The sequence below is a fragment of the Globicephala melas genome, chromosome 1 (assembly GCF_963455315.2).
Source record: "Globicephala melas chromosome 1, mGloMel1.2, whole genome shotgun sequence".
Lineage (NCBI taxonomy): Eukaryota > Metazoa > Chordata > Mammalia > Artiodactyla > Delphinidae > Globicephala > Globicephala melas.
In genome coordinates this window covers 113,572,558-113,600,549 of record NC_083314.1, presented here as the reverse complement: position 1 = coordinate 113,600,549, position 27,992 = coordinate 113,572,558, and the positions used below count along the sequence as shown (strand labels likewise).

General features: G+C 38.9%; 1 protein-coding gene across 1 annotated transcript; it reads right to left on the bottom strand.

Annotated features, from left to right (window-relative positions):
* Positions 1–532: 532 nt before the first annotated feature.
* MCOLN3 (mucolipin TRP cation channel 3) lies at positions 533–27,992 on the bottom strand. The gene is made up of 12 exons (XM_030866188.2): positions 27,765–27,992; positions 23,796–23,963; positions 17,693–17,846; positions 16,465–16,546; positions 16,292–16,388; positions 10,669–10,768; positions 7,479–7,591; positions 7,246–7,395; positions 4,008–4,109; positions 3,777–3,899; positions 2,668–2,874; positions 533–969 (listed from the first exon to the last, which is right to left on the bottom strand). The coding sequence occupies exons 1-12, from the start codon at positions 27,990–27,992 to the stop codon at positions 835–837; spliced, it is 1,659 nt and encodes a 552-aa protein (XP_030722048.1). The 3' UTR covers positions 533–834.

Here is a 27,992-nt window from a genome sequence, read left to right as displayed (position 1 = left end):
CAACAATTTTCTGGGATAGGCAGACAAGAACAATATTCACAGTGAAGTTTATGTGGAGGAAAAAAATGCTACCCTTTTCTGTGAGACTGAATGTGCCTAGGAGGGGCACAGCACATCATGCACTTTTCACAAGGCTGTGCAAGTACCAATAAAACAATCCTTGTGGGATCGAATATGCATTTGGTATGCAGTTTAATTTTCATAGGTGTATAGAATACTCCTTCAACTTTGTCCTTTAACACTAAAGGAAAAGAGAAAACTTATACTAAAAAACCTGATCTGCTCCAGAACTAAAAGCGGTATCAAATAACAGTTGTCCTTCATAGCCAAATACAAGACTGTTAGCTGGTGATGTTTATTTCTTTCTTATTCTTTCCTTTAAGAGATTTTAAAATGCAATGATTACTGGATATACAGCAATCATCCTCTCTCTCAAGGACAGCCCCTGAGAATGGTCCAGGCCAGGGTTGGTGAGTTGTCTGAGGTCAGTTCAGGCATGGTTTCCACTGATGACACAGTCAGAATAACTGGAAGCAAGAGTAGAGAAGGGTATGGAAAACACATTCTAAAGCTATGGCAAAAATAAACAGGACAAGAATCCAAGAGTTTCCCTCATCAAAGTTAGGTTTAAAAAAAAAAATAAGCCCAGCCTAAAGCTGCAAAGACATTAAATATTGCTTTAAAATATAAACACAGTTCTTGATGAATTACAGCCATCAATTTGCTCAAAATAATAGTCTTCAAACATACTACATCTGATCTTAAAATATCCATTTTGTCTCCCAACTCAGCTACACATTATAGTTCCCTCCAGGGCATAGATTAGCCTAATAGCTACTTTTTACAACAGCAGAATATAGAGACTGCAGGCTCTTCTTCTAATCTGTACTTTCCAGAATTGGGCAGATCTTTGCACTCTGATATAAATACACGAAGTTCAGTCTCAGGGAAGCCATCTTGTTGGTAATGCTATACAGAAGAATAAAAAAAAAAAAGTTTTCATTAATAAGTCCCCTGAAAACAGCTTTATTTCAAATTCAAAGTGGATCATTTAGCTACACAGGTGGGGATTTTTCTAAAGGGATAGTTTACTTGCTTCCAAGTATTTTCGTGGGGATGTAGCCTCTAGAGCCAGTCTTAGGTTTGGCTAAGGAAAAGTGGGTCTAGGATCCTGCAGTGCCCTGCTCTCTTTTGTGGGTCTGATTCAACCCCAGATGGGCATGTTGAATCTGAGAGCTCCTTCCAGGTAAAATCCAGCCTGCACACCCTTATGGAGTCTGTCTTCCAGACAGACAGATTTATTTAAAGGCCTAATATTTATATCAGTTTGGGAGTCTAAGATCTCTAGAATGGGCCCTGACCAGCAAGGATCAGAAAGGACTCGCCCATCTGACAAGTGCTCTGAGACCATGGAAGCAGGTTAACATCTAAACTACGAGTTTTAGGCTTGTGTCATCCAGAGCTGTCAACTCATGTTATTCTTTGAGACCTCAGATGTCACCCTCTAATAATATATATATATAGCTCTCTGCATGCAGAGTTGAAGGTAGTGAATTTTTAGAGCACCATGGAAAGGGATTTGTACAGGTACAACTACCTTCTTTCCCAGTCTCCTTGGTGACTCTAAGCAAGTCTGCCAAGCAAGTATTGAGGACAGTCGGTTCCTGACATCTGATTCGGTAAGAATGAAGTCAGAACCCGGGCTTCGTGAGCAAGGTATTTGTAATTATCAATTCATAATCCATCAACTCCTGATGGTCTTTCTCCTTACATTCGCATGGCATCATGTTTCATTACGCCTCTCATGCTCAGAAAGAAAAGTCCCCAAGTGGAAGTGTCTATGCCGATAGTATACCTAACAGTATAATGTTATTAGAAATTTAAATACAGATGGATATTTATTCTGCCTTTCCATATTTCAAAGGGCTAAAACTGATTTTTAAATATTCAATGTGGAGTGACAATATGAATAACAGCTTTTCAAATCATGTTTCTGACTGTGTAACACACACATGGCTCATACTTGACACATTAATCCCCTGACTGTTCTGGAGACCAGGCCTCTGGGGTAGTCCCATGCAGGGGTTCATTCCAAATGAAGAGGTCAATTTTTTTTTATGAAAAGTGGATTTTAAAAGCTCCCACAAAATTTTGACTGTTTCACTCACTCAGTATCTACTGATCCTTATAATTCTAATAAACTATTTGAAACCCTGTCTGAAAGAGCACAATTACTCAGAGACAAAACTTTCAACATTCTAGAAATTCTATTTCTCTTTCATTTCTGTTTTTAGTATCTAAAATTGAGATCCTTCTTCTCTACCCTGAAGAAACTACCATTCCATTGATCCCCTCCCCCTCAGGTACTGTATTTTTTTTTTTTTTTTTTTTTTTTTTTTTTTGCGTTACGCGGGCCTCTCACTGTTGTGGCCTCTCCCGTCGCGGAGCACAGGCTCCGGATACGCAGGCTCAGAGGCCATGGCTCACGGGCCCAGCCGCTCCGCGGCATGTGGGATCTTCCCGGACCGGGGCACGAACCCGTGTCCCCTGCATCGGCAGGCAGACTCTCAACCGCTGCGCCACCAGGGAAGCCCCAGGTACTGTATTTTATTGCCACTCTGCAAGTTCTAGGAAAATGCTGCTCCTCCTTGTTCTTGACGAACCTACCTTAATTGTTTCATACGTGTCAGTGATCAGTGCAATAAAAAGACTTAAAATCATGTATATAAAGAGGCTGATGAATGAGTAGAGGTAAATCCTGCTAAAGAGCCAGACCAAGTAACTCTTCTGCTGCATGTTTGCAAATGTGGCAAACATATCATCTCCATTTATCAGCGAGAAAAGGCACTCAGAGACCATGTTCAGAGAACGGAACTGGAAAAACAAAAAAGAAAAGTTCACTTTACTAGGTGTTCCTTCCCATTGGAGACACTGATCATGACACCATATTAAAAATAGTGGGACTAGATATCTCAAGTTACCCCTTCAAACAAATAACCTGGGGTAACCACAAGCATTTTTTTTTAACAAGAGAAAATCACACCAAAGTTTGATAACATGTACACATTGGAGACACCCAGGAAGATGGAGTCATTCCTCCAGGCATTTGTCTTGTGATGTACGTAACATGTACATGCCTACTGTTTTTCTTGGAACAAGCAGCTCCTTCAGACGCTCCTCTTAATAGGAGCAGCCTGAACTGAAGATAGGAGAGCTGGTCTGCACCTTCAGTGCTTTTCTGAGTCAAGCTTTACCCTCCCATTTACTTTGGTAGAAAGAGATCCTTGAAATGCTTCTGTGAGAAACACAGGTCCCAACCATGCATCCTCATGCTTCTCATTTTAAAGTTCATGCCATTTAAGATGATGGCATTACACTCAAGACTATAACTCTGGTGAACAAAATATTCAATATTTCTTCAAGTTTCTCCCTATACTACTTTTTAAAATAAAGTCAAATTTCAATAAGACTTAACTAAATAGCCCACTCTAGTATATATCGATGAATCAGATTGGCAAGTTTGACTTCGCTGACGGTAAGAAAGACTTAATTATCTGCCATATTCCACAAAAGGAGTTGAGGCAGTCAAGTGAATCAGTTATCCTCTCAAGGTGGTCTTACCTTACCAATTTATAAACTTGGCAATAGATACATTACCTACAACATTTTAAGGCTGAGCCACAAAGTAAAAGGAGCTTATTTTAAAAGGATAACGAGCCACTGGCACTACTCTGAGAGCTTAATAACAACAAGAAAAAAAAATTGTTTACCAGTACCTTATCATGGTAAGGCCCCAGCACAATCCATCCACAGAAGCAATAGCCTAAATAAATCATAGCTGCACAGCAGCAGAACCTGATGACGTTGGGCAGCGCTGCCTGAAGGGTGAGAATCAGGAGCTGGGAAAGTAAGAGACGTCATTAGAACCCCTCTGTCCTTTAGACAAAGCAGTGCAATAACTTTGAAAGAGAAATACCAGCAGCTTGGAGGACCGTGGAATTCCTTACATTGTATTTCTGAAAGAAACCAAGGTATCGGATGACTCCTAGCCACACGAGCATGGTAGAGGTACCAAGAAGTATGCTACAGACATCATAACTTGTCAGACTCTAAAACAGAGTGGAAAAAATAATCAGTTATGTAGCAGAAATTCATTTGGGGCAAAAATTATTTGTTGAGTAGCAATGAGTCGGCACTGTTCTAGATGCTAAGGACAAAGCAGTGAACAAACAAAATTCCCTGCCCTCGTGAAGCTTATATTCTAGTGTGGAGAGAGAGATGACAGAAATAAACTAGCAAAACCCTCAGTACATTAGCTGATGGTAAGTGCTGAGGAGACAATTCAGGGGAGGGGATAAGGGAAGGCTGTATGTTGCATTTCAAATAGCATGGACTGATCACTGAACAGGTGGCCTTTGAGTAAAGACATGAAGGGAGTGAGGGAGCAAGCCAAGCAAAAACCTTGTGGAAGATTTCCAGGCACAGGGACCTGTAAGGGCAGAGGCCCCAAAGCAGGAGGGCACCTCGCAAGATAGTGAGTCTGGCTGGAGTGAGCTATGGGGGAGAGTGTGCAGTCACAGAGGTGAGGGGGCAGGTAGTTTAGGGCCCCATGAGTGTAATTTAAAAACTTTACCTTTTATTCTGAATAGACTGGGGAGATTGAGGCTCTGAACAGGAGTGATATGTTGGGAGCAGATTGTTGGAAGAGTGAGACGGTTACTGCAATAATGCAGATGAGAGCTGACGGTGCCTTGGACCAGGATGGCAACAGTGAAGGTGATGAGGTGATTTTTTTAAGGGAGACAAATAGGATTTCCTCTTGGATGAGATATGGAGGAGAGGGGTTAGTGAAAGAGAGGAGTTGAGGATGAATCTATGGCTTTTGTCTTGAGCAACGGAAAAGAGTTGCCATTAACTGAACTTAGAAAGGCCATGGAGAAGCAGGTTTGGACTGTGGAGGTGGAGATTTCAGGAGTTCTGTTTCAGGTATGTTAAATTTGTGAGGCCAGGTAGACATCCAGGTGGAGATGTGGAATAGACAGTTGGATATTTGAGACTGGAGTTCAGGGAATAATTCCAAGCTGGAGATAGAGATTTGAAAATCACTGGAAAATAGACATTATTTAACACAATGGGACAGGATGAGATCACCAAGACGGTGGCAGAAAAAGAAGGTGTCCAAGCACCGTGCCTTGAAATACTGTCACTTTCATAGGTTGGTGAGATGAGAAGGAACCAACAATGGAAAGTCAGAAGACCAGCCAGTGATTTAGGAGGAAAACCAGGTAAGTGACAGCCAGTGAAAAAGTTCATCAACAAAGAGGGCGTGCTTGCAGTGCTAAAAGCTGCTGATTGGTCAAAATGAGGATAAGTAATTGATTATTGAATGTAGCAACATGAGAGGTCATTGGAACATTGCCCTGGAGTGGCAGGGCAGCCTGAATGGGAATGGGAAGTGCAGAGTCAGAAACAGGATTAAATACTCTTTTGAGGTATTTTGCTGTATAAAGGGAAGCAGAGAAATGGGGAAGTAGCTGGAGGGAGAATAGTTTGAGATTTTGCCTTTTTAGAAAGGAGAAAAAAAAAAAAAAAACATGCTGATGGAAATGTCCTGGTAGAGAATGAGAAATTGAGGATGCATGAGAAAAGGAGGAAGAATAGCTGGACCCATGCCCTGGAGTAAGCAAGCAGGGACGGCATCTGAAAGGCAGGAGGTGGAGAAGTTGGCCTTGGATAGTAACCTAAATAATATATCTACAGTAGCAGAGAAAAAGCAAAGCATATGGGCACTGATGCTGGCAGGTATATAAGTGAAGTGGGAATTTGTGGAATTCCTATTTTGTTTCCATTATTTTGTGAAATAGGAAGTGAGGTCATCAGCTGAGAGTGAGGATGGGGCAGGGAGTATTACAAGCTTCAAAAGAGAAGAAATATGAAATGATCAGCTAGAAGACAGGGGAAATGAATAGCTTAGAAAAATGCAGAAAGATTGTTGGACACCATTAAAGGCTCATTGAAGTTAATGGTAGGTGAGGTTGGTAAAAATAAAGATTTGCTGTAAATCTCCCCCTACTCCTCATTTTTTGGTCCCTACAGTTAAACATCTATTCTAATGATATATACTACATTGACATATAGTGACAGCTGCTCCATGGCCTCCTAAACCCATTCTCTCTTTCTGAGGTACATGCCTGGGCTATCTCCCCCAGTTCCCTTGCCGTTAGATGTGACTAAATTCTATCCAGTAGGACTGAACAGAAATGAAGGCTGCCATTCTGAGCCAGGTTATAAGACTGTGAGAGACCTACTACCATACCAGGTTTTCCCTTCCATGGGTTGCAATCTGTTTGTGAGGCAACCCAGCATCAATCATGCAGTCTGGGTGAGCCCTTAATGGTCGGCAGAGAAAACGATGGGACAAACTTGGATTCCTGAATGGTGTGGAGCTGAGCAACTTGCCAGCACATAAAATCCACCCTGACTATTACATGAGGGAGAAATAAACTCCTGTCTTAACTGAGCCATTGCATTTGGGGTCTCTGCCCAGGAATCTGAACCATAAGAGGCTCCCCACGGATCATACTCATATTTAGTTGTAGTCAGGCTAGAAAAATATAAATTTGAACAAGATTAGTTTGAACAGTATTCGTTTTGTTTTGTCTTGTTTTTTATTTTTGTTTTCGGGGAGGGTTGATATCCAGGCTGGATTAGTCCTAACTTAAAATGGAAAATCTTGTAGTACATAAATAGGAAAAGTAGGAAAATGGGAATATTCTCCATTTAAATGGACAAAGGGAACAACTGCAAGGACTCACACAATAGTAGTTTGGCCTCACTTCCCTCCACCTACCCCCAGCCGACTCTTTTTGTTGAAGATTCTGGTATTTCTTGTAAGAACAACAAAAAACACCTTTTACTTTAGTTACCTTGGAGTGTGTATGGCTTTTGGTGTGTGTAAGAATTCACAGGCCCCACCCCCAGAGTTCACATTCAATAGGTCTAACGTGGGGTATTTACCAACTACCCAAATGATCCTGATGCAGAGGACTGTGAATCACACTTTGGAAAACTCAGCCTAAAAGATTTCTGGACTAGATTTTTACAAGTTACTGTTATTTCAGGTTTACTCAATAAAATGTTTGAAAGAAATAATTTACTCTGTGAATTCTTAACGTTTTGGAAAAAATAAATGATCGTTCATGCAAATCTGATACTAACAATGACATAAATAGGAAAAAATTTTACCTTAGCTTGGATTTCCATTTTCAGAATTGATCCAGTAATGGTTAATATGTCACTAATAATAATCATAATATACCATCCATTGACGAATTCCATTCGATCAGAAACAGAAACTTCCTTCTTATAATGGAGGAGGAAAAAATTGACAAATTCCTTTCGGGAAAAGAAGGGAGGCACGGTGAATTTCTCTATCAATCAAAATGTCCATCACATTCCTAGAAAGCAGAGATCCCTACCTGCTGAAGCTGAAGTCCTTTCACCACAGATCGAACACACAGGATTAACGAAGCCAGGCATATCAGAATAACGAAGGCATCAAAGATCATCATGTAATGAGTGTTCTTCTGAACTGGAAGGAAAGTGGATTACCTGCTTATGCAGTGCAACATTAATATGGTGACATATACTTCTTATTTTTCTTTTCATTTTTAGCCTCATTTATTTTAATGGCCGCATTGCATACTTCAGTATAGATGTACAATACTGTATTTGTAAAGACACTTGGATTGGAATCTGGTTTTCCCTGCTACAAATCATTCTCCAGGTCCTCTTTGTGCACAGGTGCAAGTGATCCTTTAGGTGGATGAATATCCAAAGATGGAACTGTTGGGGTAAGGCATATGCATCTTTCTAAAAGAAGATCTAAGAAATTGCTCTCCAAAAAGATCATGAAAGTTTACATACCTACACATACCTCCACATCTGCTCCATATTCTTTAATTTTTGCCAGTTAAAAGAGCAAATGATTTGAAATGCCGTCTTTACCATGTATCACATGGCCGTTTGTATTCAAGTACCATATCTTACCCTTCTGACGTTTTCGTGTGTTGTAACGCCTAAGAAAAATACCTCTCATTACTCTTTCCTAGAATTTCTGCTGGCTAGTCTTGCTTGTTATATTTCCATATATTCTTCAGGGCCAGATTGTCAAATTCCAATAAAAATCCTACAGGTAATTTTGGGGGGGAGTCACGTTGAATTTATAGATTAATTTAGGAAGACTTGACATATTCATCATGTTGAATCCCTTGTCCAAAAACATAGTGTGCCTTTTAATTGATTCAAGTCTTCTTTCTGCATCCTTCAGAAGCATTTTCAAGTTTTATACGGATCCTTCACACTATGTTTAGAATAATTTAAATAATTCAAGCATTCTTTGCACAAAGACAACAAAGAGAAAAGGCTCAGATACAGATTCTTCCATGAGTATTTAAAGACTAAAAGTCCTTCTTTTAAAAATCATCACAACCATCCATCAAAGATCTTTATATATCAACTTGTAGTCTTTTGTTCTTAATACCGTTAGGGTTCCTGCATATCCTATTTAAATATACTTATCTAGGTATAAAATACTTATTAAGCATCAGGTGTGTTTCTACATGTTGAGAGTATAATGGGTGAACAAGACAGACGAAGCCCCTGACCTTGTGGAACTTCTATTCTACTCCAGCGATATAAGAGAAAAAAGTGAACAAGTAAATGAACGAATTATTTTCTGACAGGAGTAAGAGATATGAATAAAGTAAATCCAAATAGCTAACATGTATTGAGTGCATTTCCTGCCGGGCATAGTTCTAAGAATTTTATAGGTTTTAACTCACTTGCACCTCACAGCAACACCCACGAGGTAGATGTGATTATCCCACTTTGCAGGTGAGAACTGAAGCACAGAGAGTTCACAGAACTTGCCCAAGGTTCCACGGCCAGTAAGTGGCAAAGTCAGGATTCAAACCTTTGCAGTCTGTCTCCAGCATCCATCACTCTGTGTTAGTGGCTCTTAGCATCCCTTGGGAACTTGTTAGGAATGCACATTCTCCTGCCTTACCCTAGACCCAGTGAATCAGAAACTGTGTTTTCCTAAGCTCTCTAGGTAACACTAAATTTTGACCACCATTGCTGAGGGAGCTTTGGGTGGGGGAATGGGGAAAAGAAAGGTTCACTTATACCGCACAATGAAGGAAGGCCTCACCAAAGAGGCAGTGGGTTTTAGCTGAGACCTGAGTGACAAGGCAGAGCCACCCATGCAGAGATTCTGGGAATCAGTCCTCCCAGCATAAGCAGAGCCAGGTGAAGAGAGGTGGGCAGAGGGCTGGCCGTCACATGCTCTCTTACAGAGCGTGTCTTTACTTAACAAGTTGTACTGCTCTATGCTGATAGAAAGAACTCAAGACTATTCTGAAATGAAGCATTCCATAATTTTGTCAAGAGGCATCTAATTGTCACACGAAGGACTAAATCTACTTCAGAAAAACTTAAAATTCAAGAAACAAACATTTGAGAGAAAGCCTATGTTCCAGGCACCTTCATATGCTCTCATTTTCCCTATTCTCAAGTTTGTGGAGAAGTATTACAATGTTTACAGATGACAAAACAGGCTTGTGTTTCAAATAAACAACTTTGTGATTGAAATAAAAGTTTGTGATTCAAGATCTTCATATATTTGAAGTTACCTATTAGTGAAAAGAATGAAGACATTTTATTTTATTTTATTTACTCATACTATCTCATTACTACATCTGAACTTCGTGAATCCATTAGTAGGAAACCCTAAAGCAATTATTATACAAGTATGGTCTGAATAAGGATTCCCTGCACATTCCTGGGTCTCACCCCCAGATCTACAGACTGTCTTGTATGAAGCTGGAGAAACTGCATCTTAGCAGGTACTTAGAATGATGCTTCTTTTCAATAGAATCTGAGACCCTCTGACCTAATCATTAAAATCTAGCACAACACACCACTACATATCAATATAAGGGACTAGGAAATTAGATCAATTCTTCCCAGTCAGTTTTATCCAGTTCAGCTCCAAAATTCTCAGTGATACTCAGTTTATACCTGAGTTTGTGTCCATATTTCTAGGAATGCACCCTTTCCTTATTTCGTCTACTTTTTTGACCTAGATAGAAGATAATTATAAGGTGTGGGATACTTCAGGGTCAAATCCTACCTGACTTCTCCCTGGCTGTATGACCCCATACACACCAAAATTCACTGAGCCTTAGTTTCTTCATCTGTAAAAATAGGGATGTTACCTAGCTCAAAGATATTTTAAAATATTGAAGTGAGGAAGATGTAGGTGGAAGTATTATACTTATGCAATAAGCACTCGATAAACATTGGTTTGAGTATATGTGATTTTCTTTTTGCTGGGGGGATTATAAGCATTTTTTTCTTTTTGGTAAGGAATAGGCCAGTGAGGGCACATGGAGAAGGCAGGAAAAGCCATTGTGATTACTAATAACTTGGGAATTACTTGGAACATCAGACAACTACAATGAATTGATCTACTTGCAGAGAATTAGGGACTTGGGTATGGTCCAATTCTTTCATTTAATGTTCCACACATCCTTGGGACAAGTAATTTAATAACCATTTAATATTATTTAATAACCATCTTTAAAACTAGTAAAATTCATCACTTACTTGATCCAGATACGTGCCAGTCTTTACATTCTCTGATGGAAATGTCATTATCTAAACTTATCTTAATTCTTCCACTGTGGGCTTTGTTGTCAAATGTTATCTGTGAAGAACAGGAAAAGGGTAAAAAACATGCCTATAGCTTTTCTTTTTTCTTTTTTTTTTTTTGCGGTATGCAGGCCTCTCACTGTTGTGGCCTCTCCCGTTGCGGAGCACAGGCTCCGGACGCGCAGGCTCAGTGGCCATGGCTCACGGGCCCAGCCGCTCTGTGGCATGTGGGATCTTCCCGGACCAGGGCACGAACCTGTGTCCCCTGCATCGGCAGGCGGACTCTCAACCACTGCACCACCAGGGAAGCCCATACCTATAGTTTTTAAAGCCAAGATGCCTCTATGCATTAATTAGGAAACAATTCTTCCAAAGTTACAGGAGACCCAGACTCTCATCTTTGACCTGTCGCTAACTCTGCTCAACCTTGGGAAGTTCTTTTTATTTCTCTGTGAGCTGAGAAAGTTGAACTAGATCTTCCATAGAGAACATTTAGTCTCTACAATCCTGCTTCCAGGACAGTATTCAAGCCCTGAACCACTTATAAAACAAAAGAATTTCCCCCTCCTTCCCATTCTAAGCACCTCTAGATGCCCTCTTACAATGGGCAAGAGCGAGTACAAGTATGTTTTCCTCCGCCTTCCAGCAGAGCCTCAGCTAGGGATAGATTTTTAATGTTGTTGTAATTCTTACTAACACAGATGCTCATTATTTCTGTCTTGAAACATTTCAAATGGAGCTTTTTTGATTTTCCTTCTAGGACCAGATTTCTTTATCACTATAGAACCATATGTATTACAAAAGGTGTGGTCACAGGGAACCAACAGCATGTCTGGCTTCAACGATAACCATTTTGGGACACCAGGCACCAAAGCCATGCCAGAACACCTTTCATAGTTCTTCCATTGTCTTCCCCTTCTAGCTCCTTCCACTTTCCCCTTGCATACACCAAGAAGGCAAGCTAAGGAAATTAGTCTGGTTTGGGGGTTTTGTTTTTGTTTTTGGTGCCTCTTCTCTCAAGTCCTAAAGAAAAAGAAAAGTTCTTTTAAAGTCTGTCATTTAAATGAGTTTTATTGAAAATCTTCGTGTGCGGTAATCAGATACCACTTCAAATATAAGATTTCAAATAAACTTAATAAGTTTAGTTACTCTGTTTCTCCTCATGTTGGACTGTAAGTTTCTTCCCTTGACCAGCAACCAAGGACATTGCTAGTGTCTGTCCATCTCCATAGCTGCTGAGGGAACCAGCCCACAGCCTCACATAAGGAAGATGCTCAGTATTATTTGAATGAGTCAGAAATCCTTGCCAAGGAAAAACCATGCTTTTCCCACAAAAAAAGTCTCAGGGTCTTACAAATAGTAGGTGCTCATTAAATAAATTTTGGCTTAATGTCAATCACATCTAAGTAAGGTTTAGAAGAAGCTGAATTCTTTAAATGAAGAAGAAAAAATACTGGGTGTAATTAACAACAGATTAGATAGTACAGACAAAAAAAAGATTGGTGAATTTGAAAACACAGCAATAAAACTATTCAAAATGAAAGAAAGAGAAAAAAAAAGACTGAAAAAAAAAAAAAAAGAAAGAGAGCTGTGGGACAACTTCAAGTACCCAAATATACATATTATTGGAATCTCTGAAGAGTGGGGGGAAAGAGACAGAAAAATATTTGAAGAAATAACACTGAGTAAATGTCAAATATAATGAAAACTATATACCCATAGATCCAAGATACTCAATGAACCCCAAATACAAGAAACACGAAAACTACATCAAGGCATATCAGAATCAAATTGTTAAAATCAGAGATGAAGAGAAAAATTTTAAAGAAGCCAGAGGGGAGAAAATACATCCCATACAGAAGAACAAAGATGAAGAAGACAGCAGATTTCTTAGCAGTGACAGCAGTTTGTATTGTTTGTATTTTTAGTTTGTAAAAGAGCAACATCTTTAAAGTACTGGGGAAAAAAACAGTCAAACTAGAGTTCTATACCTAGTGAGACTATCCTTAAAAAATGAAGGTGAAATACTTTTTTCAGACATATAGAAGCTGAAAGAACTTATTACCAGCAGATCTGCATTATAAGAAATGTTAAAGGAAGCCCTTCATGCAGAAGGAAAATGATACCAGATGGAAACCTGGAGCTACACAAAGGAATGAAGCACTTGAAATGATAACTACATGGGCAAATATAAAGACTTTTAATTATTTAAGTTGCTTTAAAAGATAACTGACTGTTTAAAGTGAAAATAATAACAATGTATTGTTCCAGTTTATATCTGGAAGTAAATTGTATGACAAAAATAACGCAAAGGCCAAGATGGGAGAAATGGAAATATACTGTCAGGTTTTTATGCTATACATGTAGTGGTATACCATCACTTGAAGGTAGGCTGTAATAAGTTATATATGTGTACTAGAAACCCTAAAATAATAAAACAAAGAGTTATAGTTAATAAGACAACATATGCGATAGAATGGAATCCTAAAATATACTCAATCCAAAAGAAGGCAGAAAAAGAGAGGAATCATATTAACAATCACAGGCAATTTAAATGATGTAATAAGCACCTTAATTAAAAGGTAGAGATTTTTAGGTTGGACAAAAGAAGCAAGACTCAACTATATGCTGCCTAACAAGAAACCAACTTTAAATATGACACAAATAAGTTTAAAAGGGTGGGAAAAGATATGCCATACTAACACTAATCAAAAGAAAGCTGGAATGGCTATATTAACATCAGACAAAGTAAATTTTTGAGCAAAGAATATGACTAGGGTTAATGAGTGCCACTTCATAATGATAAAAGAGTCAGCTCAAGTGGACACAGAATCCTAGATGTTTATACACCTAATAAAGAGCTTCAAAATACAGGATGAAAGAATTTATCAAACTACTATGAATGAACGCTAATGCACTACTTTTACATTATAAATCCAACTGGGCACACACAGGATAGGCTTAATAAACAGCTGTTGAATGAATCAAATATCTACTACATACCATATACTTTGGTAGGTCCTTCATATATGTTATCTTCTATCTCAACAACAATTTTGTCAGGTAGGTAGGCATTAATTCTGTTTTACAAATGAGACAACTGAGGCTCAAACCAATTAAGTAATTTGCCTAAAGTTACATAGCTACTTACTGGTGAGCTGACATTAAAATCTAGGCTTGTCTGACTCCAAAGACCTTGCATTTTATATCAGGCATGCTGCCCCAGTTCATGTTTACTTATGGCAATGAAGTTGCACTAATGGCTTTTATCATCAAACTACCTGATAGGATATAAGTTCCACCACAGTTCTGTGAGATGCACTGCTAAATCCACACTGCACAGATATAGCTTGGGATAATTCTACAAGAATGGCAAAAATATTACATTTGATTGTGGCTAAAGGCCAAGTTGCTTTTACTGATGTAGTGAGTCATGACAAAGGATCTAGTGTTTTGTTTACTCAATCAACAAATATTTGAGTCACCTACTATGTTCTCTGAGGGATGAAAAGATAAAATGGTTCCTGCCTTCAGGGAGCTTTCAGTCTAGTAGAGTTGATGATAAAGACCTACAAAATTCTAAAACAAAGGAGAAGGTGGTAAGACATACAAAATATAAAAATGAAAACAAAATCTGGGAGTTCAGAACACAGAATGTATTGCTAACTGAGGAATCACAAAAGGGTCCATGAAGGAGCTGTCAGTTGACCAAAGCCTTTAAGGATTATAAGACTTCTGAAAAGTATCATTTTCCATGAGAGACAGAGAGAAAGAGAGAGGCAGACAGACAGACAGAGATACAGATAGAGAAGAGAGAAGACTGTGTATAATAGCTCAATTTTTTAAAAATCAAGTAATTTTGAAAATTCATAACTTGCTGGTTAATATTAAGATCAAAATCTGTAGCCCAAATAAAAACAGTCTTATAGAATTAGTGCTTTTTCTTATTAAGTAATATGCATAATTATTACATTGTCCTATATTCTGAAAATATTTTTAACCTCCATTTCTGAAAACTTGATTTCTTACAGCCAATCAGTTGAGTATCGTGGACATAACTTTTGATATAAACTACTGCTGAAGTAATAGAAATTTGGACCACATGAAGGCAAGCTGTTATCAAATGCTGTCCTGCATATGCCGATACAGCATTGTGTTACTACTGACTCAGATCCTCGTGAAGTGATGAACTCACATGAGGGGCATCTTGTGCTGCCTAGAGAGCATCAAAAGCTCCATCTGCAACTGGAAGACAGAGAACATAGATGTGATAGGGTAGGCTGAAGGCGAGGAAGCTAACCAGAGCATTAGAGGCAGCACAAGGGAGGCACTGTGAGCAAAACCCAAAGGCTACAAACATCCACAGTGAGGAAACTGGGTAGCAAGAACCCTTGGCAATGACCTTAAGCAGACTGCCACTGACTGCTGAGAGCTGACCATACAGAGCCTACAAACCTCTGTTCCTTTTGTATTTGAACACCTACTCTGTGCCAGGCACTGACCTTGGTACTAAAGACACAGCGGTGAACAAGACAAGGTCCCTGCCCTCGGAGAACTTACACTGAGGTACAGAAGACAGATAAATAACAAGTAAACAAGTTAGTACAGTAGCCACCCCTTATCCATAGGAGATATATTCCAAGACCCCTAGTGGATGCCTGGAACCGCAGATAATACCAAACCTTATATACAATGTTTTTTTCCTAGACATACATACCTATGATAAAGTTTAATTTATAAACTAGGCACAGTAAGAGAGTAACAACAATAACTAATAATAAAATAGAACAATTATAACATATACTATAATACAAGTTATGTGAATGTGGTCTCTCTCGCTCTCTCAAAATGTCTTGTACAAATTAAATGCCTTTTTCCATCTTAACCACTCACTTATCACACACTTTGGACATAATTTTTGCAGTTTGGGGTGCAACAGCAAAACTAGCATGGATTTCTTCTTCCGTCTTCACAACGTCATGGATAGAAGATTTCTTCTTCCTGTAGATTTAGCAACCTTAGCATACATTTTTTTTCTTTCTTTATTAAGTTGAGAGCTTTCACTTTTTCACTTAAAGGAATCTTTTAACATATCAGAATTGCCAGCATCACTACTCTTGCCCTTTGGGGCCATTATTGAGTAAAATAAGGGTTACTTGAACACAAGCACTGTGATACTGGGACAACTGATCTGATAACTGAGACAGCTACTAAGTGACTCACGGGTAGGATAGACTGGACCGAAGGATGATTCATATCTGGGGAGGGTCAGAAATTTTTCATTATGCTACTCAGAATGACATGCAATTTAAAATTTATTTCTGGCATTGTCCACTTAATATTTTCAGACCGAGGTTGACCTAGGGTAACTTACCTCAGAAAGCAAAACCGCAGATAAGAAGGGACTACTTCATAACCAAATAGAGCTAGCTGAACCAATGCTTCCCCTGTGCACATCCAAGTGGGATGGGAACATCCTATACATTTGATCACCCCTTAATACAAGTAAATAAGCCTGTAACTAGATAAAACTATTTTTCTCCAGATAGGAATCAAATTCAGCCCAGCCCACACTTACAGTCAGAGTAAAGTCGTAACAATCCGGGAGCTCGTGATGACGAATAGTCTGCAGATTAATGGCCTTCAATTTAAACTGCAGATCCACTGTTATGAGTCTAGAAGACAGGAGACTTCAGTGCAGTGAAAACGTATACACACAAACATGAGTTACACTCCCATCTGTTCCCTCACCTGTGAAAGTCCAGCAGTAACTTGAGTTTTTCTTCTAGTGTTCCAACGTGAAAAGGTTCATCTGGTGCCACAAAGAAACATTCTGCCATAGAAAGGAACAAACCATAATATAGCGCCTAAAATAAATATAGAAAACTGCATCTTGAAAGGATCATATGTTTAAAACTAGATATTCAGATTCTGGTATTTTTGTAAATTAAGATTTTTAAAGCTAAACATCCATACCACGTGGTTACAGTGATTTATTTGTTTTTAATACGTGACTATAACATTTCTGGAGTGGATGGGGGTAGAGAAAGATCTGAACTCTATCTCACTAGTTTTCTACAGAATGTCATCTTCCTTTCTGTCTTTTTAAGCTTAAACTTTGAGGCCCTTCTTCCTTTTTGTATCCTAAGCATATGTTTGAAGCATCTGTAGCGTCTAAGATAAAATTTTCTACGTTTAAAGGATCTTTTTAAAAAAATATTATGTTGACAATTTTCCCTCAATAAACACTGTTTTAAAAAAGGAAGATAGCATATTAGAAGATTTTCACTAGTCAGTACTATACCCTTTACTATTCTTCTCAAAGAAAAAGTCCCAGTGGCTATTGTTAAAAGTACTTACTTTTTGACTCGATGACCTAAGTTAATGTTTTAGATACAAACTGCAAATAGAACTTTGCTAATAAGAATAAGCTGTGCTATTCTAAGTTCTGGTTTTCATTCCCTGCCTGGCCCCCCAGGCCCAGCCTACCCCAAAGACACTGAATAGTGAAGTGCTGTTGAGCAGAGAGAGTTTTATATACATCAAGAATTTGCAAGCAAACTGTTTTATAAGGACAATATCTGTCTATTTAACTGGCTTATCCAGCAGAGAGGCTGTGGAATAAAGTGGCTAAGGGCATGGCCTGGGTCAAATTTCAGCACTGCCTCTTACTAGCTCCATCATGAGCAGATCACTTAACCTTCTGAGCCACACTTCAGTCTTCTATAAAACAAGGATAATAATAAACTTGCCTCGTTGGTTTTTGTGGGGGTTTTTGTTTGTTTGTTTGTTTTAAGAATCATGAGTTATAGTGAAGTACCTGACACAACTCTGATAAAGTTCTTACTATGACCTAATAGCACAGGCCAAATCAATGTTTTCAGAGATGAAATTAGTATAAATAAGTATAAATTGATTTATAAATAAGTACAAATCAAGGAGTTAAAAATGGAAGTTCTAGCTTATAGAAGAACATCACCAGTTTCAATTTCTGGATCAATGTCAAAGGTATCATTTCCAGGACAGATGTTTCCTTGCTTGTAGAAGTGCTGACAGATGGCCATGGCTGACTGCTCCGTGCCCTTGTTCTCATAAGCGTGATTCCCAACTGAGATGTTGCGTAGCTGCAAGTACTTCAACCAAAAAGAGAAACAGAAAAAGTGGAACATCCAGACAGGTGGAAGTGAAGCCATGATTCCCCTCCCTCCCTGCCTTTGAAACGGCAGGTTCCCACCTCCTGTCCATGTGGAGACTTGCACGCTAATATGCAGAGTAATTAACATGCTACTGTGCACCAGAACCGCAGAGGTCAAAGAGCACTCTTGAATTAATTAGAGTTCTGGGTTCAGGTCTCATTTCTGTGACCTTGAGCAAGTCATAGACTTTATGAGCTGCTGCTTTCTTATCTGCAAAATTAAAGGCTTAATTTAACCTTAAATAAATTCTCAGGTTCTTTCCTCCTTTAAAGAACTATGTTTAGGAACTGACTTTTACATTTAATGTGAATATAAATTTTATTTATCTTTGAACTATTTACTATAAAGTCAGAGTTCTGCTTTACCATAATATAGGAAATGGGATAAAATTGTTCCAGGGTAACCAGCAAAACTTTGTCTAAAAATAATGTATTTTTTAAATCTTTATCTTTGTAAGAACACAGCTTGGTCACTTTTATAGCAATTTTCTCTTACCGAAAGCCCCCCCATGGCTTCTTCTCTCTCAGAATAAACTTCACAGCTCTTTTCCAGGGCCTGTTAAGCCCTGAGAGACCTATAGCCCTATCCCTGGCCCTTCCCTTACTCCTTTGCACACTTGCCTTAAACATACTAAATGTTTTCTAGCCTCTAGGGCCTTTGCTGTTGTCACTCCTTCAACCTGAAATATTCTTCCCCAGACTTCAAGTCCCCAGAGAGGTCTTTTCTGACCATCCTGAGTCCATTGTTAATATTTTATGCCACTTAATTTTTTTTTTCATAGCACTCATCACTGTTGGAAATCAACTGATTTTGGCTAAACTTGTTTAAAATCCATCTCCTCCATTAGAATGTAAGTTCCACAGGGCAAGGAGTTTATCAAGTCCACTGCTCTAACCCCAGCACTTAGAACGGTATTGTAGGCAGATAGGGTAGGGGAGGTCCCTGGAGAAAGAGAACAGGCATGGCTTTCTTGATATAAGAGAAGCCATTTTTGGCCTAAGCCTTTTTGTGATCGAATGTTGGTCCTTGAACAGGTCTCAGTAATTAATAATATTAAGGGAACAATAGAATGCAGAAACAGGCAAGAGAAGTAACAACAGCAAAGATAATACATCAATTGTAAAGATTCCCAGTTCTGTTTCCATGGTAAAGATTAGCCCAAAACACTTAACTGCCAGGTCAACTGAAATCTAAGGGATGATGATGTTAACCTTTTCTGACCCTCGTGACTTCAATCAACTAAAACTTGGACTCTGTTGACCGCCCAAGCTCCTTCATGATTATACACGTACCCTTAGCTTAAAACTTTCCCAATTTTGCTGTTTGAGGAGACACTGCTTTGGGAAAGATCCCTGGTGTTCTCCTTACTTGCTGCAAGTAATAAATTCTTCCTTCTCCTGACCTTTGGCTCGGTTGTGTCTTTTGGTGTGACATCCACCAAGAGGCAAACCCAGTTTTCAGGTAACAGTATGAGACACAGTCAAATTAACAGTGAGGTGAAAATCACTATAACGTGATAGTGCAGGGGTCCCCAACCCCCGGTCCGCAACCTGTTAGGAATCAGGCTGCACAGCAGGAGGTGAGCAGCAAGTGAGCAAAGCTTCATCTGCCGCTCCCCATTGCTCCCATTACTGCCCGAACCATCCCCAACGCCACCGGTCCGTAGAAAAACTGTCTTCCAAGAAACCGGTCCCTGGTGCCGAAAAGGTTAGGGACCGCTGTGATAGTAGATCTTTGTTCGCTAGAGCTAATCTATGCACACCAAGATGGTAAGTTGCTCGGATACGATTTGTGATTATGGCACCAACCTTTCTGCTAGCATTGGGATTGGGAAAATGAGCCAGAAATCTACAGTGATATAATTAAGCTGCATCACTCATTAAACAGCATTATGTCCTACATATAGGGGGAAATAGTATAATGCTGGAGATATTCAGTTTTGAGCTGTTTGTTTTCCATACAAGGAAATAAGTGTCTTAAATCTTTATAAAGCTACTCTGAGTCAAACTGGTAGTTTTACACTGGGGTGTCGGGGAGTAAGAGGTAAACAGTACATTAAATGAAAAAAGACGTAAAAGTTATTGAATGCGGTAAAGTACCAGGGTGCCTGGAATAGGGGATGTGTATACTGGGAGGTAAAGCCAGAAAGGCAAGCAGGGGTCATGAAGCAGTCGCACCTACATGGGGCCCTGTAGCCCTTCTGAGCACCCGCTCCTTGTGAGGCAGTCCCCACAGGACTTACTTAAAGATCTGAACCTCCTACCTTAGAAACTTGAGTCTTAAACCTTGTAAGACCTTGAGACACAAAAGATCCAAAGTGCAGGGCTTCAGGTACATGCTAACGTTATAAGTGATGCTACGGCCAGACTTCCTTGCTATCTTAATAAGGCTCCTCATGGAGGTCTGAGCACCTGCAGGAGATGGATGTTGTAGGCAAAGAGTGTTGCCTGCCACTCCAATAAACAATAAGTATTGCCTGCCATCAAGCCTTCAGCCACCGCAGTGGCATCACGGGTGTGCTCTGAGGGGAATTCAGGATGGAGAAAAACAGATTACTGGTCCTGGATAGTTAAGATGCATATCAAAGGAATAACTGCCATGAGCCCAGGCTCTTGCATCTTCCCATACATAGAAAGGCACTAAAATCATTAATTTGAGATATCTGGGTTTTTTTATGATTAGCAGTAATCTTTTGATGTTTCATTACATGGGTTTTTGTTTGTTTGTTTGTTTTGTTTTGTTTCAGCAAAAGCCCTCTTTGGAACAGTCCCTCAGAGCTATCTGAGAGGCCGTCTTCCCGGGCTGTAGTCTGCAGCGATGTCCTTGAATAAAACATAGTTCTCAGCTTTTAGGTTATGCATTTTTTTCAGTTCAGGGGCAAGTGGCAGGACCATGTCCAGCTAAAGGGCAGCTCTGGAGCCTGAGTCAGAGGACTCTGGGACCGGAATGTGGTGTGGGACTATTGTTGAAAGGCAGGTGACCTGTAGGACTGACTGATGGGGCACCTAACCGGCCATGGCCTCTGTGGGGCATTAATCAGGCTGGACATCTGTCCCTACTTGCCTCTGCAGCTCTGCCTTGAGGGAAGTAGTTTTTCACGCAGATCCATGGGCCCCAGGTCACCCTTTGGAAGACAATATAAAAACACGTTAAAGATCCTTACCTGAGTAATGTGGCACCCAAAGTAAAGCAGATTAAAACCGATTGCTCCTTGATTATAGATGGATTTTTTGTGGCCCCTCTGTGATCACTTGATCTCAACACATGAATCTTTTGAGCTCTTTCATTCATTCACAAACATCTGAGTGCCTGGGATGTACCTCCACCTTCCCGGAATAAATATATTAATATGTGGCACTTAACACTGTTATATGTATAAAATGAGGAGTATTATGCAATCAAATCTGTGATTTTAGATGAATCCTTTAGAAAACAGTCAAGAAATGGTAGGGAGGGAAAGGAGGGAAGCCAACCAGAAGTAGGGATATACAGACTATGTTTGAGCTGCAAGAATAAATGGTTCCAAGACCCTGAGACCTTTAAATCTAAGCAAGTGATCAGAAAGAGAAACATGTCTGGGGAGCAGGTGGGAAGAGGACAGGAACCCGTTCTGGTCGGAGTGGTTCTGAGGTGCTCGTGAGCTGTCTGCATGCAGCAGTGTGAGCAAATGGTTCAGGGTCACCTCTCCTGGCAGTGGCTGAGGCTGTGTAGAGGAGGAAATTCTGTAGGAAAAGGACAAACCTTTGAGGACTGCCTTAATTGAAGGGGCGGATGAAAGAAGGAACCCAGTAAAGATGGCCCAAACATGACTGATTGCTAAGAGCCAGGACATAGTATAAAAATAACTAGGTCTTTGATATTCAAATATATAAACATATATACTAAACCAAAGTGATGCTGTTATAACCAGTGTTGGATCAGGATGAACCCTAGAGGTTATGCAGTTAGATGGCATTTTAGGGCTCTACTGTTCAGGAAAACTAATTAGTCATGGAACTAGCTCTAAGGACTGAGAAGCTACTGTCTTATCTGTTCATTCTCCTTGGTGACTATCACCGCAACTATCAAGAGATTTCCTTACAGAAAACAAAGATCTTTCTTTCATATCAGTCTATATTTTCTCTATTCAGTTCTCTGGAATCGTGTAGAATAACTGACCTCATTAACAACTAAAACTTTATTTATGAATATTGTGATCAAGATACTTTTTTTTTTTTTTTTTTTTTTGCGGTACACAGGCCTCTCACTGTTGTGGCCTCTCCCGTTGCGGAGCACAGGCTCCGGACGCGCAGGCTCAGCGGCCATGGCTCACGGGCCCAGCCGCTCTGCGGCATGTGGGATCTTCCTGGACCGGGGCACGAACCCGTGTCCCCTGCATCAGCAGGCAGACTCTCAACCACTGTGCCACCAGGGAAGCCCTCAAGACACTTTTTACCTTCAGTTTAAAATGCCTGATAGTGATGTAGAGAACAAATGTATGGACACTAAGGGGGCAAAGTGGGGCTGGGGGTGGTGGTGGTGGGCTGAACTGGGAGATTGGGATCGACATATATACACTAATATGTATAAAATAGATAACTAATAAGAACCTGCTGTATAAAATAAAAGAAAATAAAATTCAAAAAAAAATAAAATAAAATGCCTGATAGCGCTCAGAAGATGGTAGGGAGTCACTTGCCCTAAGTAAACCCCACCCCAATTAATATTATCTACCTATATACTAGCAGAAGGAATCTACATGCAATTCTGTAAAGAACACGGAAATCTGATAAACAGAATGGCCTGACTGCCAAATATTATATTTTTAAGACTGCTCTTAGGCTTACTATATAAAAAAGGTAAAAATGTTTTAGGAGGAATTTAATGAACTGTTTACATCTTGCCTCTACCCGCCCCTCCCGCCCAAAACCAAACTACCAATTTGGTTCAGCGTAGCTTTAGATGAACTTAATAATCTTAAAACAAGAATGTCAAAGCTGAATATCTCCAGCATTTTACTATTTTTTACCTTACAAATTGTAGGGCGTATTTCTATTTAACAACATATTTAGCTTACTTCTATTACTATAGATTTCTGGCCAATTTTTGTAATCTGAATGCAATCAGAAAGCCTTAGCGTCACAAATATGTATTTTATCTCACTGTGCATAGTTTGCCTCCAGGATAAGGAGAGCCATCATTGGACTATAATAATTTTTTGAAGAAGAGTTGTAATGTTTTTGAAATGTTATCTACAGACTAACTCAGGTTAGAAATACTGACTTCAAGAAAGCTTCCAACGATTCCCACAAAATAGGAGATTTTGGACTTGAGAAAGTACTATTTGTAGCAAAAACAAATTGATCAGAAACTCTGAATAGAAACTTGAATCATCTGTATGAAAAACAAGCTTCCTTTTTGAGGCAGTTAATCAATATTACAATAAAATCATTGTCATGTATGACATAAAGGCCTTACTTATTTTTTAAATGAAATTTCAGGTCTTGGTTACTATACACACTCTGCAAAGTTAATATTCTCATTATTTGTTAAGGGTCCCTGAAAGTATAAGCTCTGAAGACTTAATGACTACTTACAGCCAAGGTCATGGTTAATCATTTTAAACCTTTGAGGTTCTCATGCCAAGCCCTAGCTCTGACTCTTTCAATTAAGTCTTTAAAGTTTCTGTCTTTCTGTTACTAAAGAAAAGCTTTTCTCAACTTCTAGTTTTGTTAAAGGTTGTTGGCAACGTTAAAAAAAATTTAACTGTTTTATACATGTCATTTACATATTTCATTAAAAAATGTTCACCCTTGTACAACTGAATGCCAGTTTCTATTATGTACATTGCTAACAATTTTCCAGTCTAATCTTTTTCCCAAGTGAAGAATGCATGTGTTTGTTTACCTGGTTCACTGCGAAGAGGATCTGATCATATATATCACTTTGTGTATACACTGCATATGTGTCATCCATTCGGTCTATATATCCTTTTAGGAAGAGGTGTTTGAATGCTATAGTGTTCTCTTCCTTGAAAGCTACCACCATCTGGTTACTTAGCCCAAAAAAGATCAGCTTAAAAGAAAAAAAGAAAAAGTAAGAGGGTCAAAAAGTAATGAAATAAAAGTTCTCTACAAAATGATCAATTCATCTATTCAAGATTCAATGCCTAATTAATCCTGAATATATTCAATAGAAATTAAAAGTTTGGCAGCTGTGAATTAATTTGTCCTTAAAGATAAGGTGGGTTTCTAGTTTTAAAATAAAAGAAAGTGATTTTGCATACTTTCAACATTTATTTTCATGTACGATCCCACTTATGACATTTTCCCTACCAACAAAAGCTTTAGGAGTTCAGAGAAGCCCTTTAGGAGTTCTTTAGCTCAGAGAAGCAAGGTAACTGACTAAGGAAGTTGGAAGGTTTCTCTAAGGAAGAAAGAATAATAGAAACCCTAAAATATGTGCATAACTTGGTCAGGGGACATTTGAGGAACACGGGGGAAAGGCCAAGAAGGTCGAGTTGAACTTAGCACTTTGGGGGGACATTGAGGACACCAGCATAATTCAATGAGAGAAATAGTGAGAAAAAATGTGAAGAGAAAGACTGGAGTCAGATGGTGCAGGGGCTTGAATGGCAAATAGAAGAGTTCAAAATGAATTCTGTAGAACAAAAAGGTCTTGAAGCAGGTGTACAATACAACCTAAGAAATATCTTACATAAGTTTAAGTCCTATAATCAAACTATATTCCTAGGTCTAATTACCAAAACTGTGACAATAAGGCCAAAAATAAAAATATTATTTCAACTCATCTCTAAATTAAAATATATTAACGTAACGTATCCTTAACATTCATGCAGGATTGACCCCAGAGTTTTACATGAAACTCAGTTGTCCTCTTGCTCTCTCTCTCCCATACACACACACACACACACACACACACACACACACACACACACACACGTGTGTGCACGCTGTAAGTTTAGAACATATATTTTGACTTAGATAGCAGAGTAAGGGGGGGCAACATATATTTTATATGGAAAAGGGGAACAACACTGAAAACCTATGTTCCATACACTATTGCAGGAAATTTCTTCATACTAATACCACAGCATAGTTTCTAATACACCCATTTTACAGATGCATACATGAAGACTCAGAGAAGTTAAATAATTTTTACAAGTCACATCAGTAGCAAGTATATAGTCAAAATTCTAACCCAAGTCTAACAGACTAAATCCAAGCTCTAACCTATCCAAGCTCATGCTACACAAAGTATCCAGGGTCTGATCAGGGAAAAATAGAGACAGTAGACCAATCTTTTCACCTCTCACCTCCCCTTGTGACATATGCCCTGTATCCCACACATGTCATCACTCTCTACCTAACTCGACTCTCATTTCTAAAGAGCCTCTTTAAGCTGGGTCCTATTTAAATCTCAGTAAGATGATAGCTTGATATTCCAGGGATTTTACATCTATCGAAGCTGATGATTAAAAAGCCTCCAGAGAATTCCCAAAGGTATTTTTACCGATTCATTCAAATATATGAATACCTTCACAAGCCAGCACCGAGCTAGAAGACACAGTTCCTGCCTTCAAGGGCCTAGGGGCAGACAAGAGTACGACTGGCAGAGAGAACTACTATAATTCAGAGACTGAGCCAGGCAGTGTGAAAATGAAACTTTTAGTAGGGTGCCTATCATCATAGCCATCTTTCTTTTGCTGCTGCAGACACAAAATCTCCAACTTAACAGAAATACCACTGTCTTTTCCCTGAAAAGAGGAAATCTGTCATCAAGTCACCCTCATTTGCTCAATTACAGAGTCTTTATGTAATATTTGTTTGATTGTTCCAATGTAGATTAAGGAAACATCACAGTTAAGAAAAACCCTCAGTTACTAAAAAAACTTACCTAAATGCCTTTTATATGCTTATTACTAACAGGCTTAACATCTTAAACTGTTAGTCAATTTTCCTCTTGACCACCCTAGGAAACACAGGAAAGTTAGATGAGCTTCCTAAATCTTTTAGGACTTGAGGATATGGGGAGGTGGAAGGGTAAGCTGGGACAAAGTGAGAGAGTGGAATGGACATATATACACTACCAAACGTAAAATAGATAGCTAGTGGGAAGCAGCCGCATAGCACAGGGAGATCAGCTCGGTACTTTGTGACCACCTAGAGGGGTGGGATAGGGAGGGTGGGAGGGAGGGAGACACAAGAGGGAAGAGATATGGGGACATATGTATATGTATAACTGCTTCACTTTGTTATAAAGCAGAAACTAACACTCCATTGTAAAGCAATTATACTCCAATGAAGATGTTTAAAAATTAAAAAAAAAAGAACATAAGTCTTAGAGGGAATAGAATCTGAGTTTGAATCTCAGTTCTATTCTTCTAGTTTCCTGACTATGACAGGTTATTTTACTTCACTAAGCCTCTGTGTTTTCATCTGTGTAATGGGGATGCTACTACCTAACTCTGATTTGTTTTAAGAATTGAATGTGATGATATAAAATGTTTAGGCCGAAACACAGTGAACACACAAGTGGTACCTATCATTCTAAGTAGAAAATATTCATGTTCAACTGACACAGGCTTTCCCTCCAACTTATCAGAAATAACACAGATAAATATTTTCACTATTGTGACACACCACATTATCAGCTGGAAGTTAAGAATTTCAATTCCAGCTTGCCAAATATACTGAGAACTGAACATCCATTTTTATGTTGATATGTTAGAGGGAGAGAACACGTGCCTCTAAAGTCTTGATTCCGCCAGTGGCAGTACTAGTCAGTACTAATCACGTGGCTCTATAAATATCAGTTCCTTATTCTGTAAACCAAAGGATTCCAGTATTTATCCAATAAAAGTATTGTTGAAATTAAATGAAATAATGTCCTGGAACAAAATAATCACTCAAATGTCAGTTTCCTTTACACAACACCTAGCATCAGAAACGTAGGCAAGAATTTCACCAACTTCATATGACTGTAGAAATAGCCTTAGCTTCTAACACCTCAAGCATTTGTTCTCAATTATCAGTTAAGATTAGCAATTTCGGAGTTAAAAAAATTCTCCTTGAATACCAGTTGTTTATGTACTTATGCATTTTTCACCAAATTACGAGAAAGTATTAATAAAAATAAACGTATCACATCTATTTTTCCTATTAAAATCTTTTATTTTTGCCCCTTTGCTTTTAACAAGAGATAGTTACTCTCACCAGCAGGAAAACATACCTTCGCAAGAGTAAATCATAAGTATATATAAAGAATCACAAAATATAATTTCCCCCCAAAATGTTAAGAGAAGGCAAGGAAATGAGATTCAACATCTCCTGAAATGAAGTCTCATATTTCACTACCTATGCTACTCCTTTTAATCAACTCCACATTCTTCCACCTCAGGGCTCCCATGATCACAGGGACGTGAGAATCCAAATACTCTTAACAAAAATCCTGAAGTTTCTGAAGAGACAGAAATTCTCAGGAAACTAACTAGGGGAAAAAAAAGAATCCTCTGGTTGGGCAATAGCTAGTTTCCACAGTTGATTTAGAAACCTTCAGCTAAGCTTCTTGATTGGAAGCCAAATATTAAAATTTTCTTTTCCTGCAAACCAATTACATTGTGAGTAAAATTATAACTTCATGAAAGATGAGAAGGAAAAGAGTTAGAGAAAACAAAAAAACCAAAGTCTTCTTTCACAAATATTGAAGTGGGAGGGTTTAAGATTGCATATCTCCTTAATTATTGTTCTTTATTATGCATACAGTTAAAAGTTATAAAAAATAAAACAAAACTGTCCATAGTTCTCTTTGTTAGTAAAAGTAGACTTCGCTAATCTCATGATCTGAGATCGTTACCTGGATGGTTACCATTGCCATTTTTAGAATTTGTATGGCAAGTTTCCACGGTTTTCTACCTCGAGCCCAGAACTTCTCACAAGGATTCATGAAAAAAAATTTGAGTTTTCGCCTCATCTGGTCTTCTAATAGAAGCTCCTCAGAGGGAGATGTATGCTGGTTAAAAGTGCAACGATTTTCTTCTTCATGAGAGCTGCAGCTACTTATAACAGCCTCAGGATTTGCCAT

Coding starts and splice junctions, on each gene's coding strand:
- MCOLN3 (XM_030866188.2), bottom strand. CDS start 27,992: ATGGCAAATCCTGAGGCTGTTATAAGTAGCTGCAGCTCTCATGAAGAA. Junction 4,110..7,245: donor AAATGGAAATCCAAGCTAAG/GTAAAATTTTTT, acceptor ACTCTGTTTTAG/AGTCTGACAAGTTATGATGT. Junction 3,900..4,007: donor GTTTCTTTCAGAAATACAAT/GTAAGGAATTCC, acceptor TTACTTTCCCAG/CTCCTGATTCTCACCCTTCA.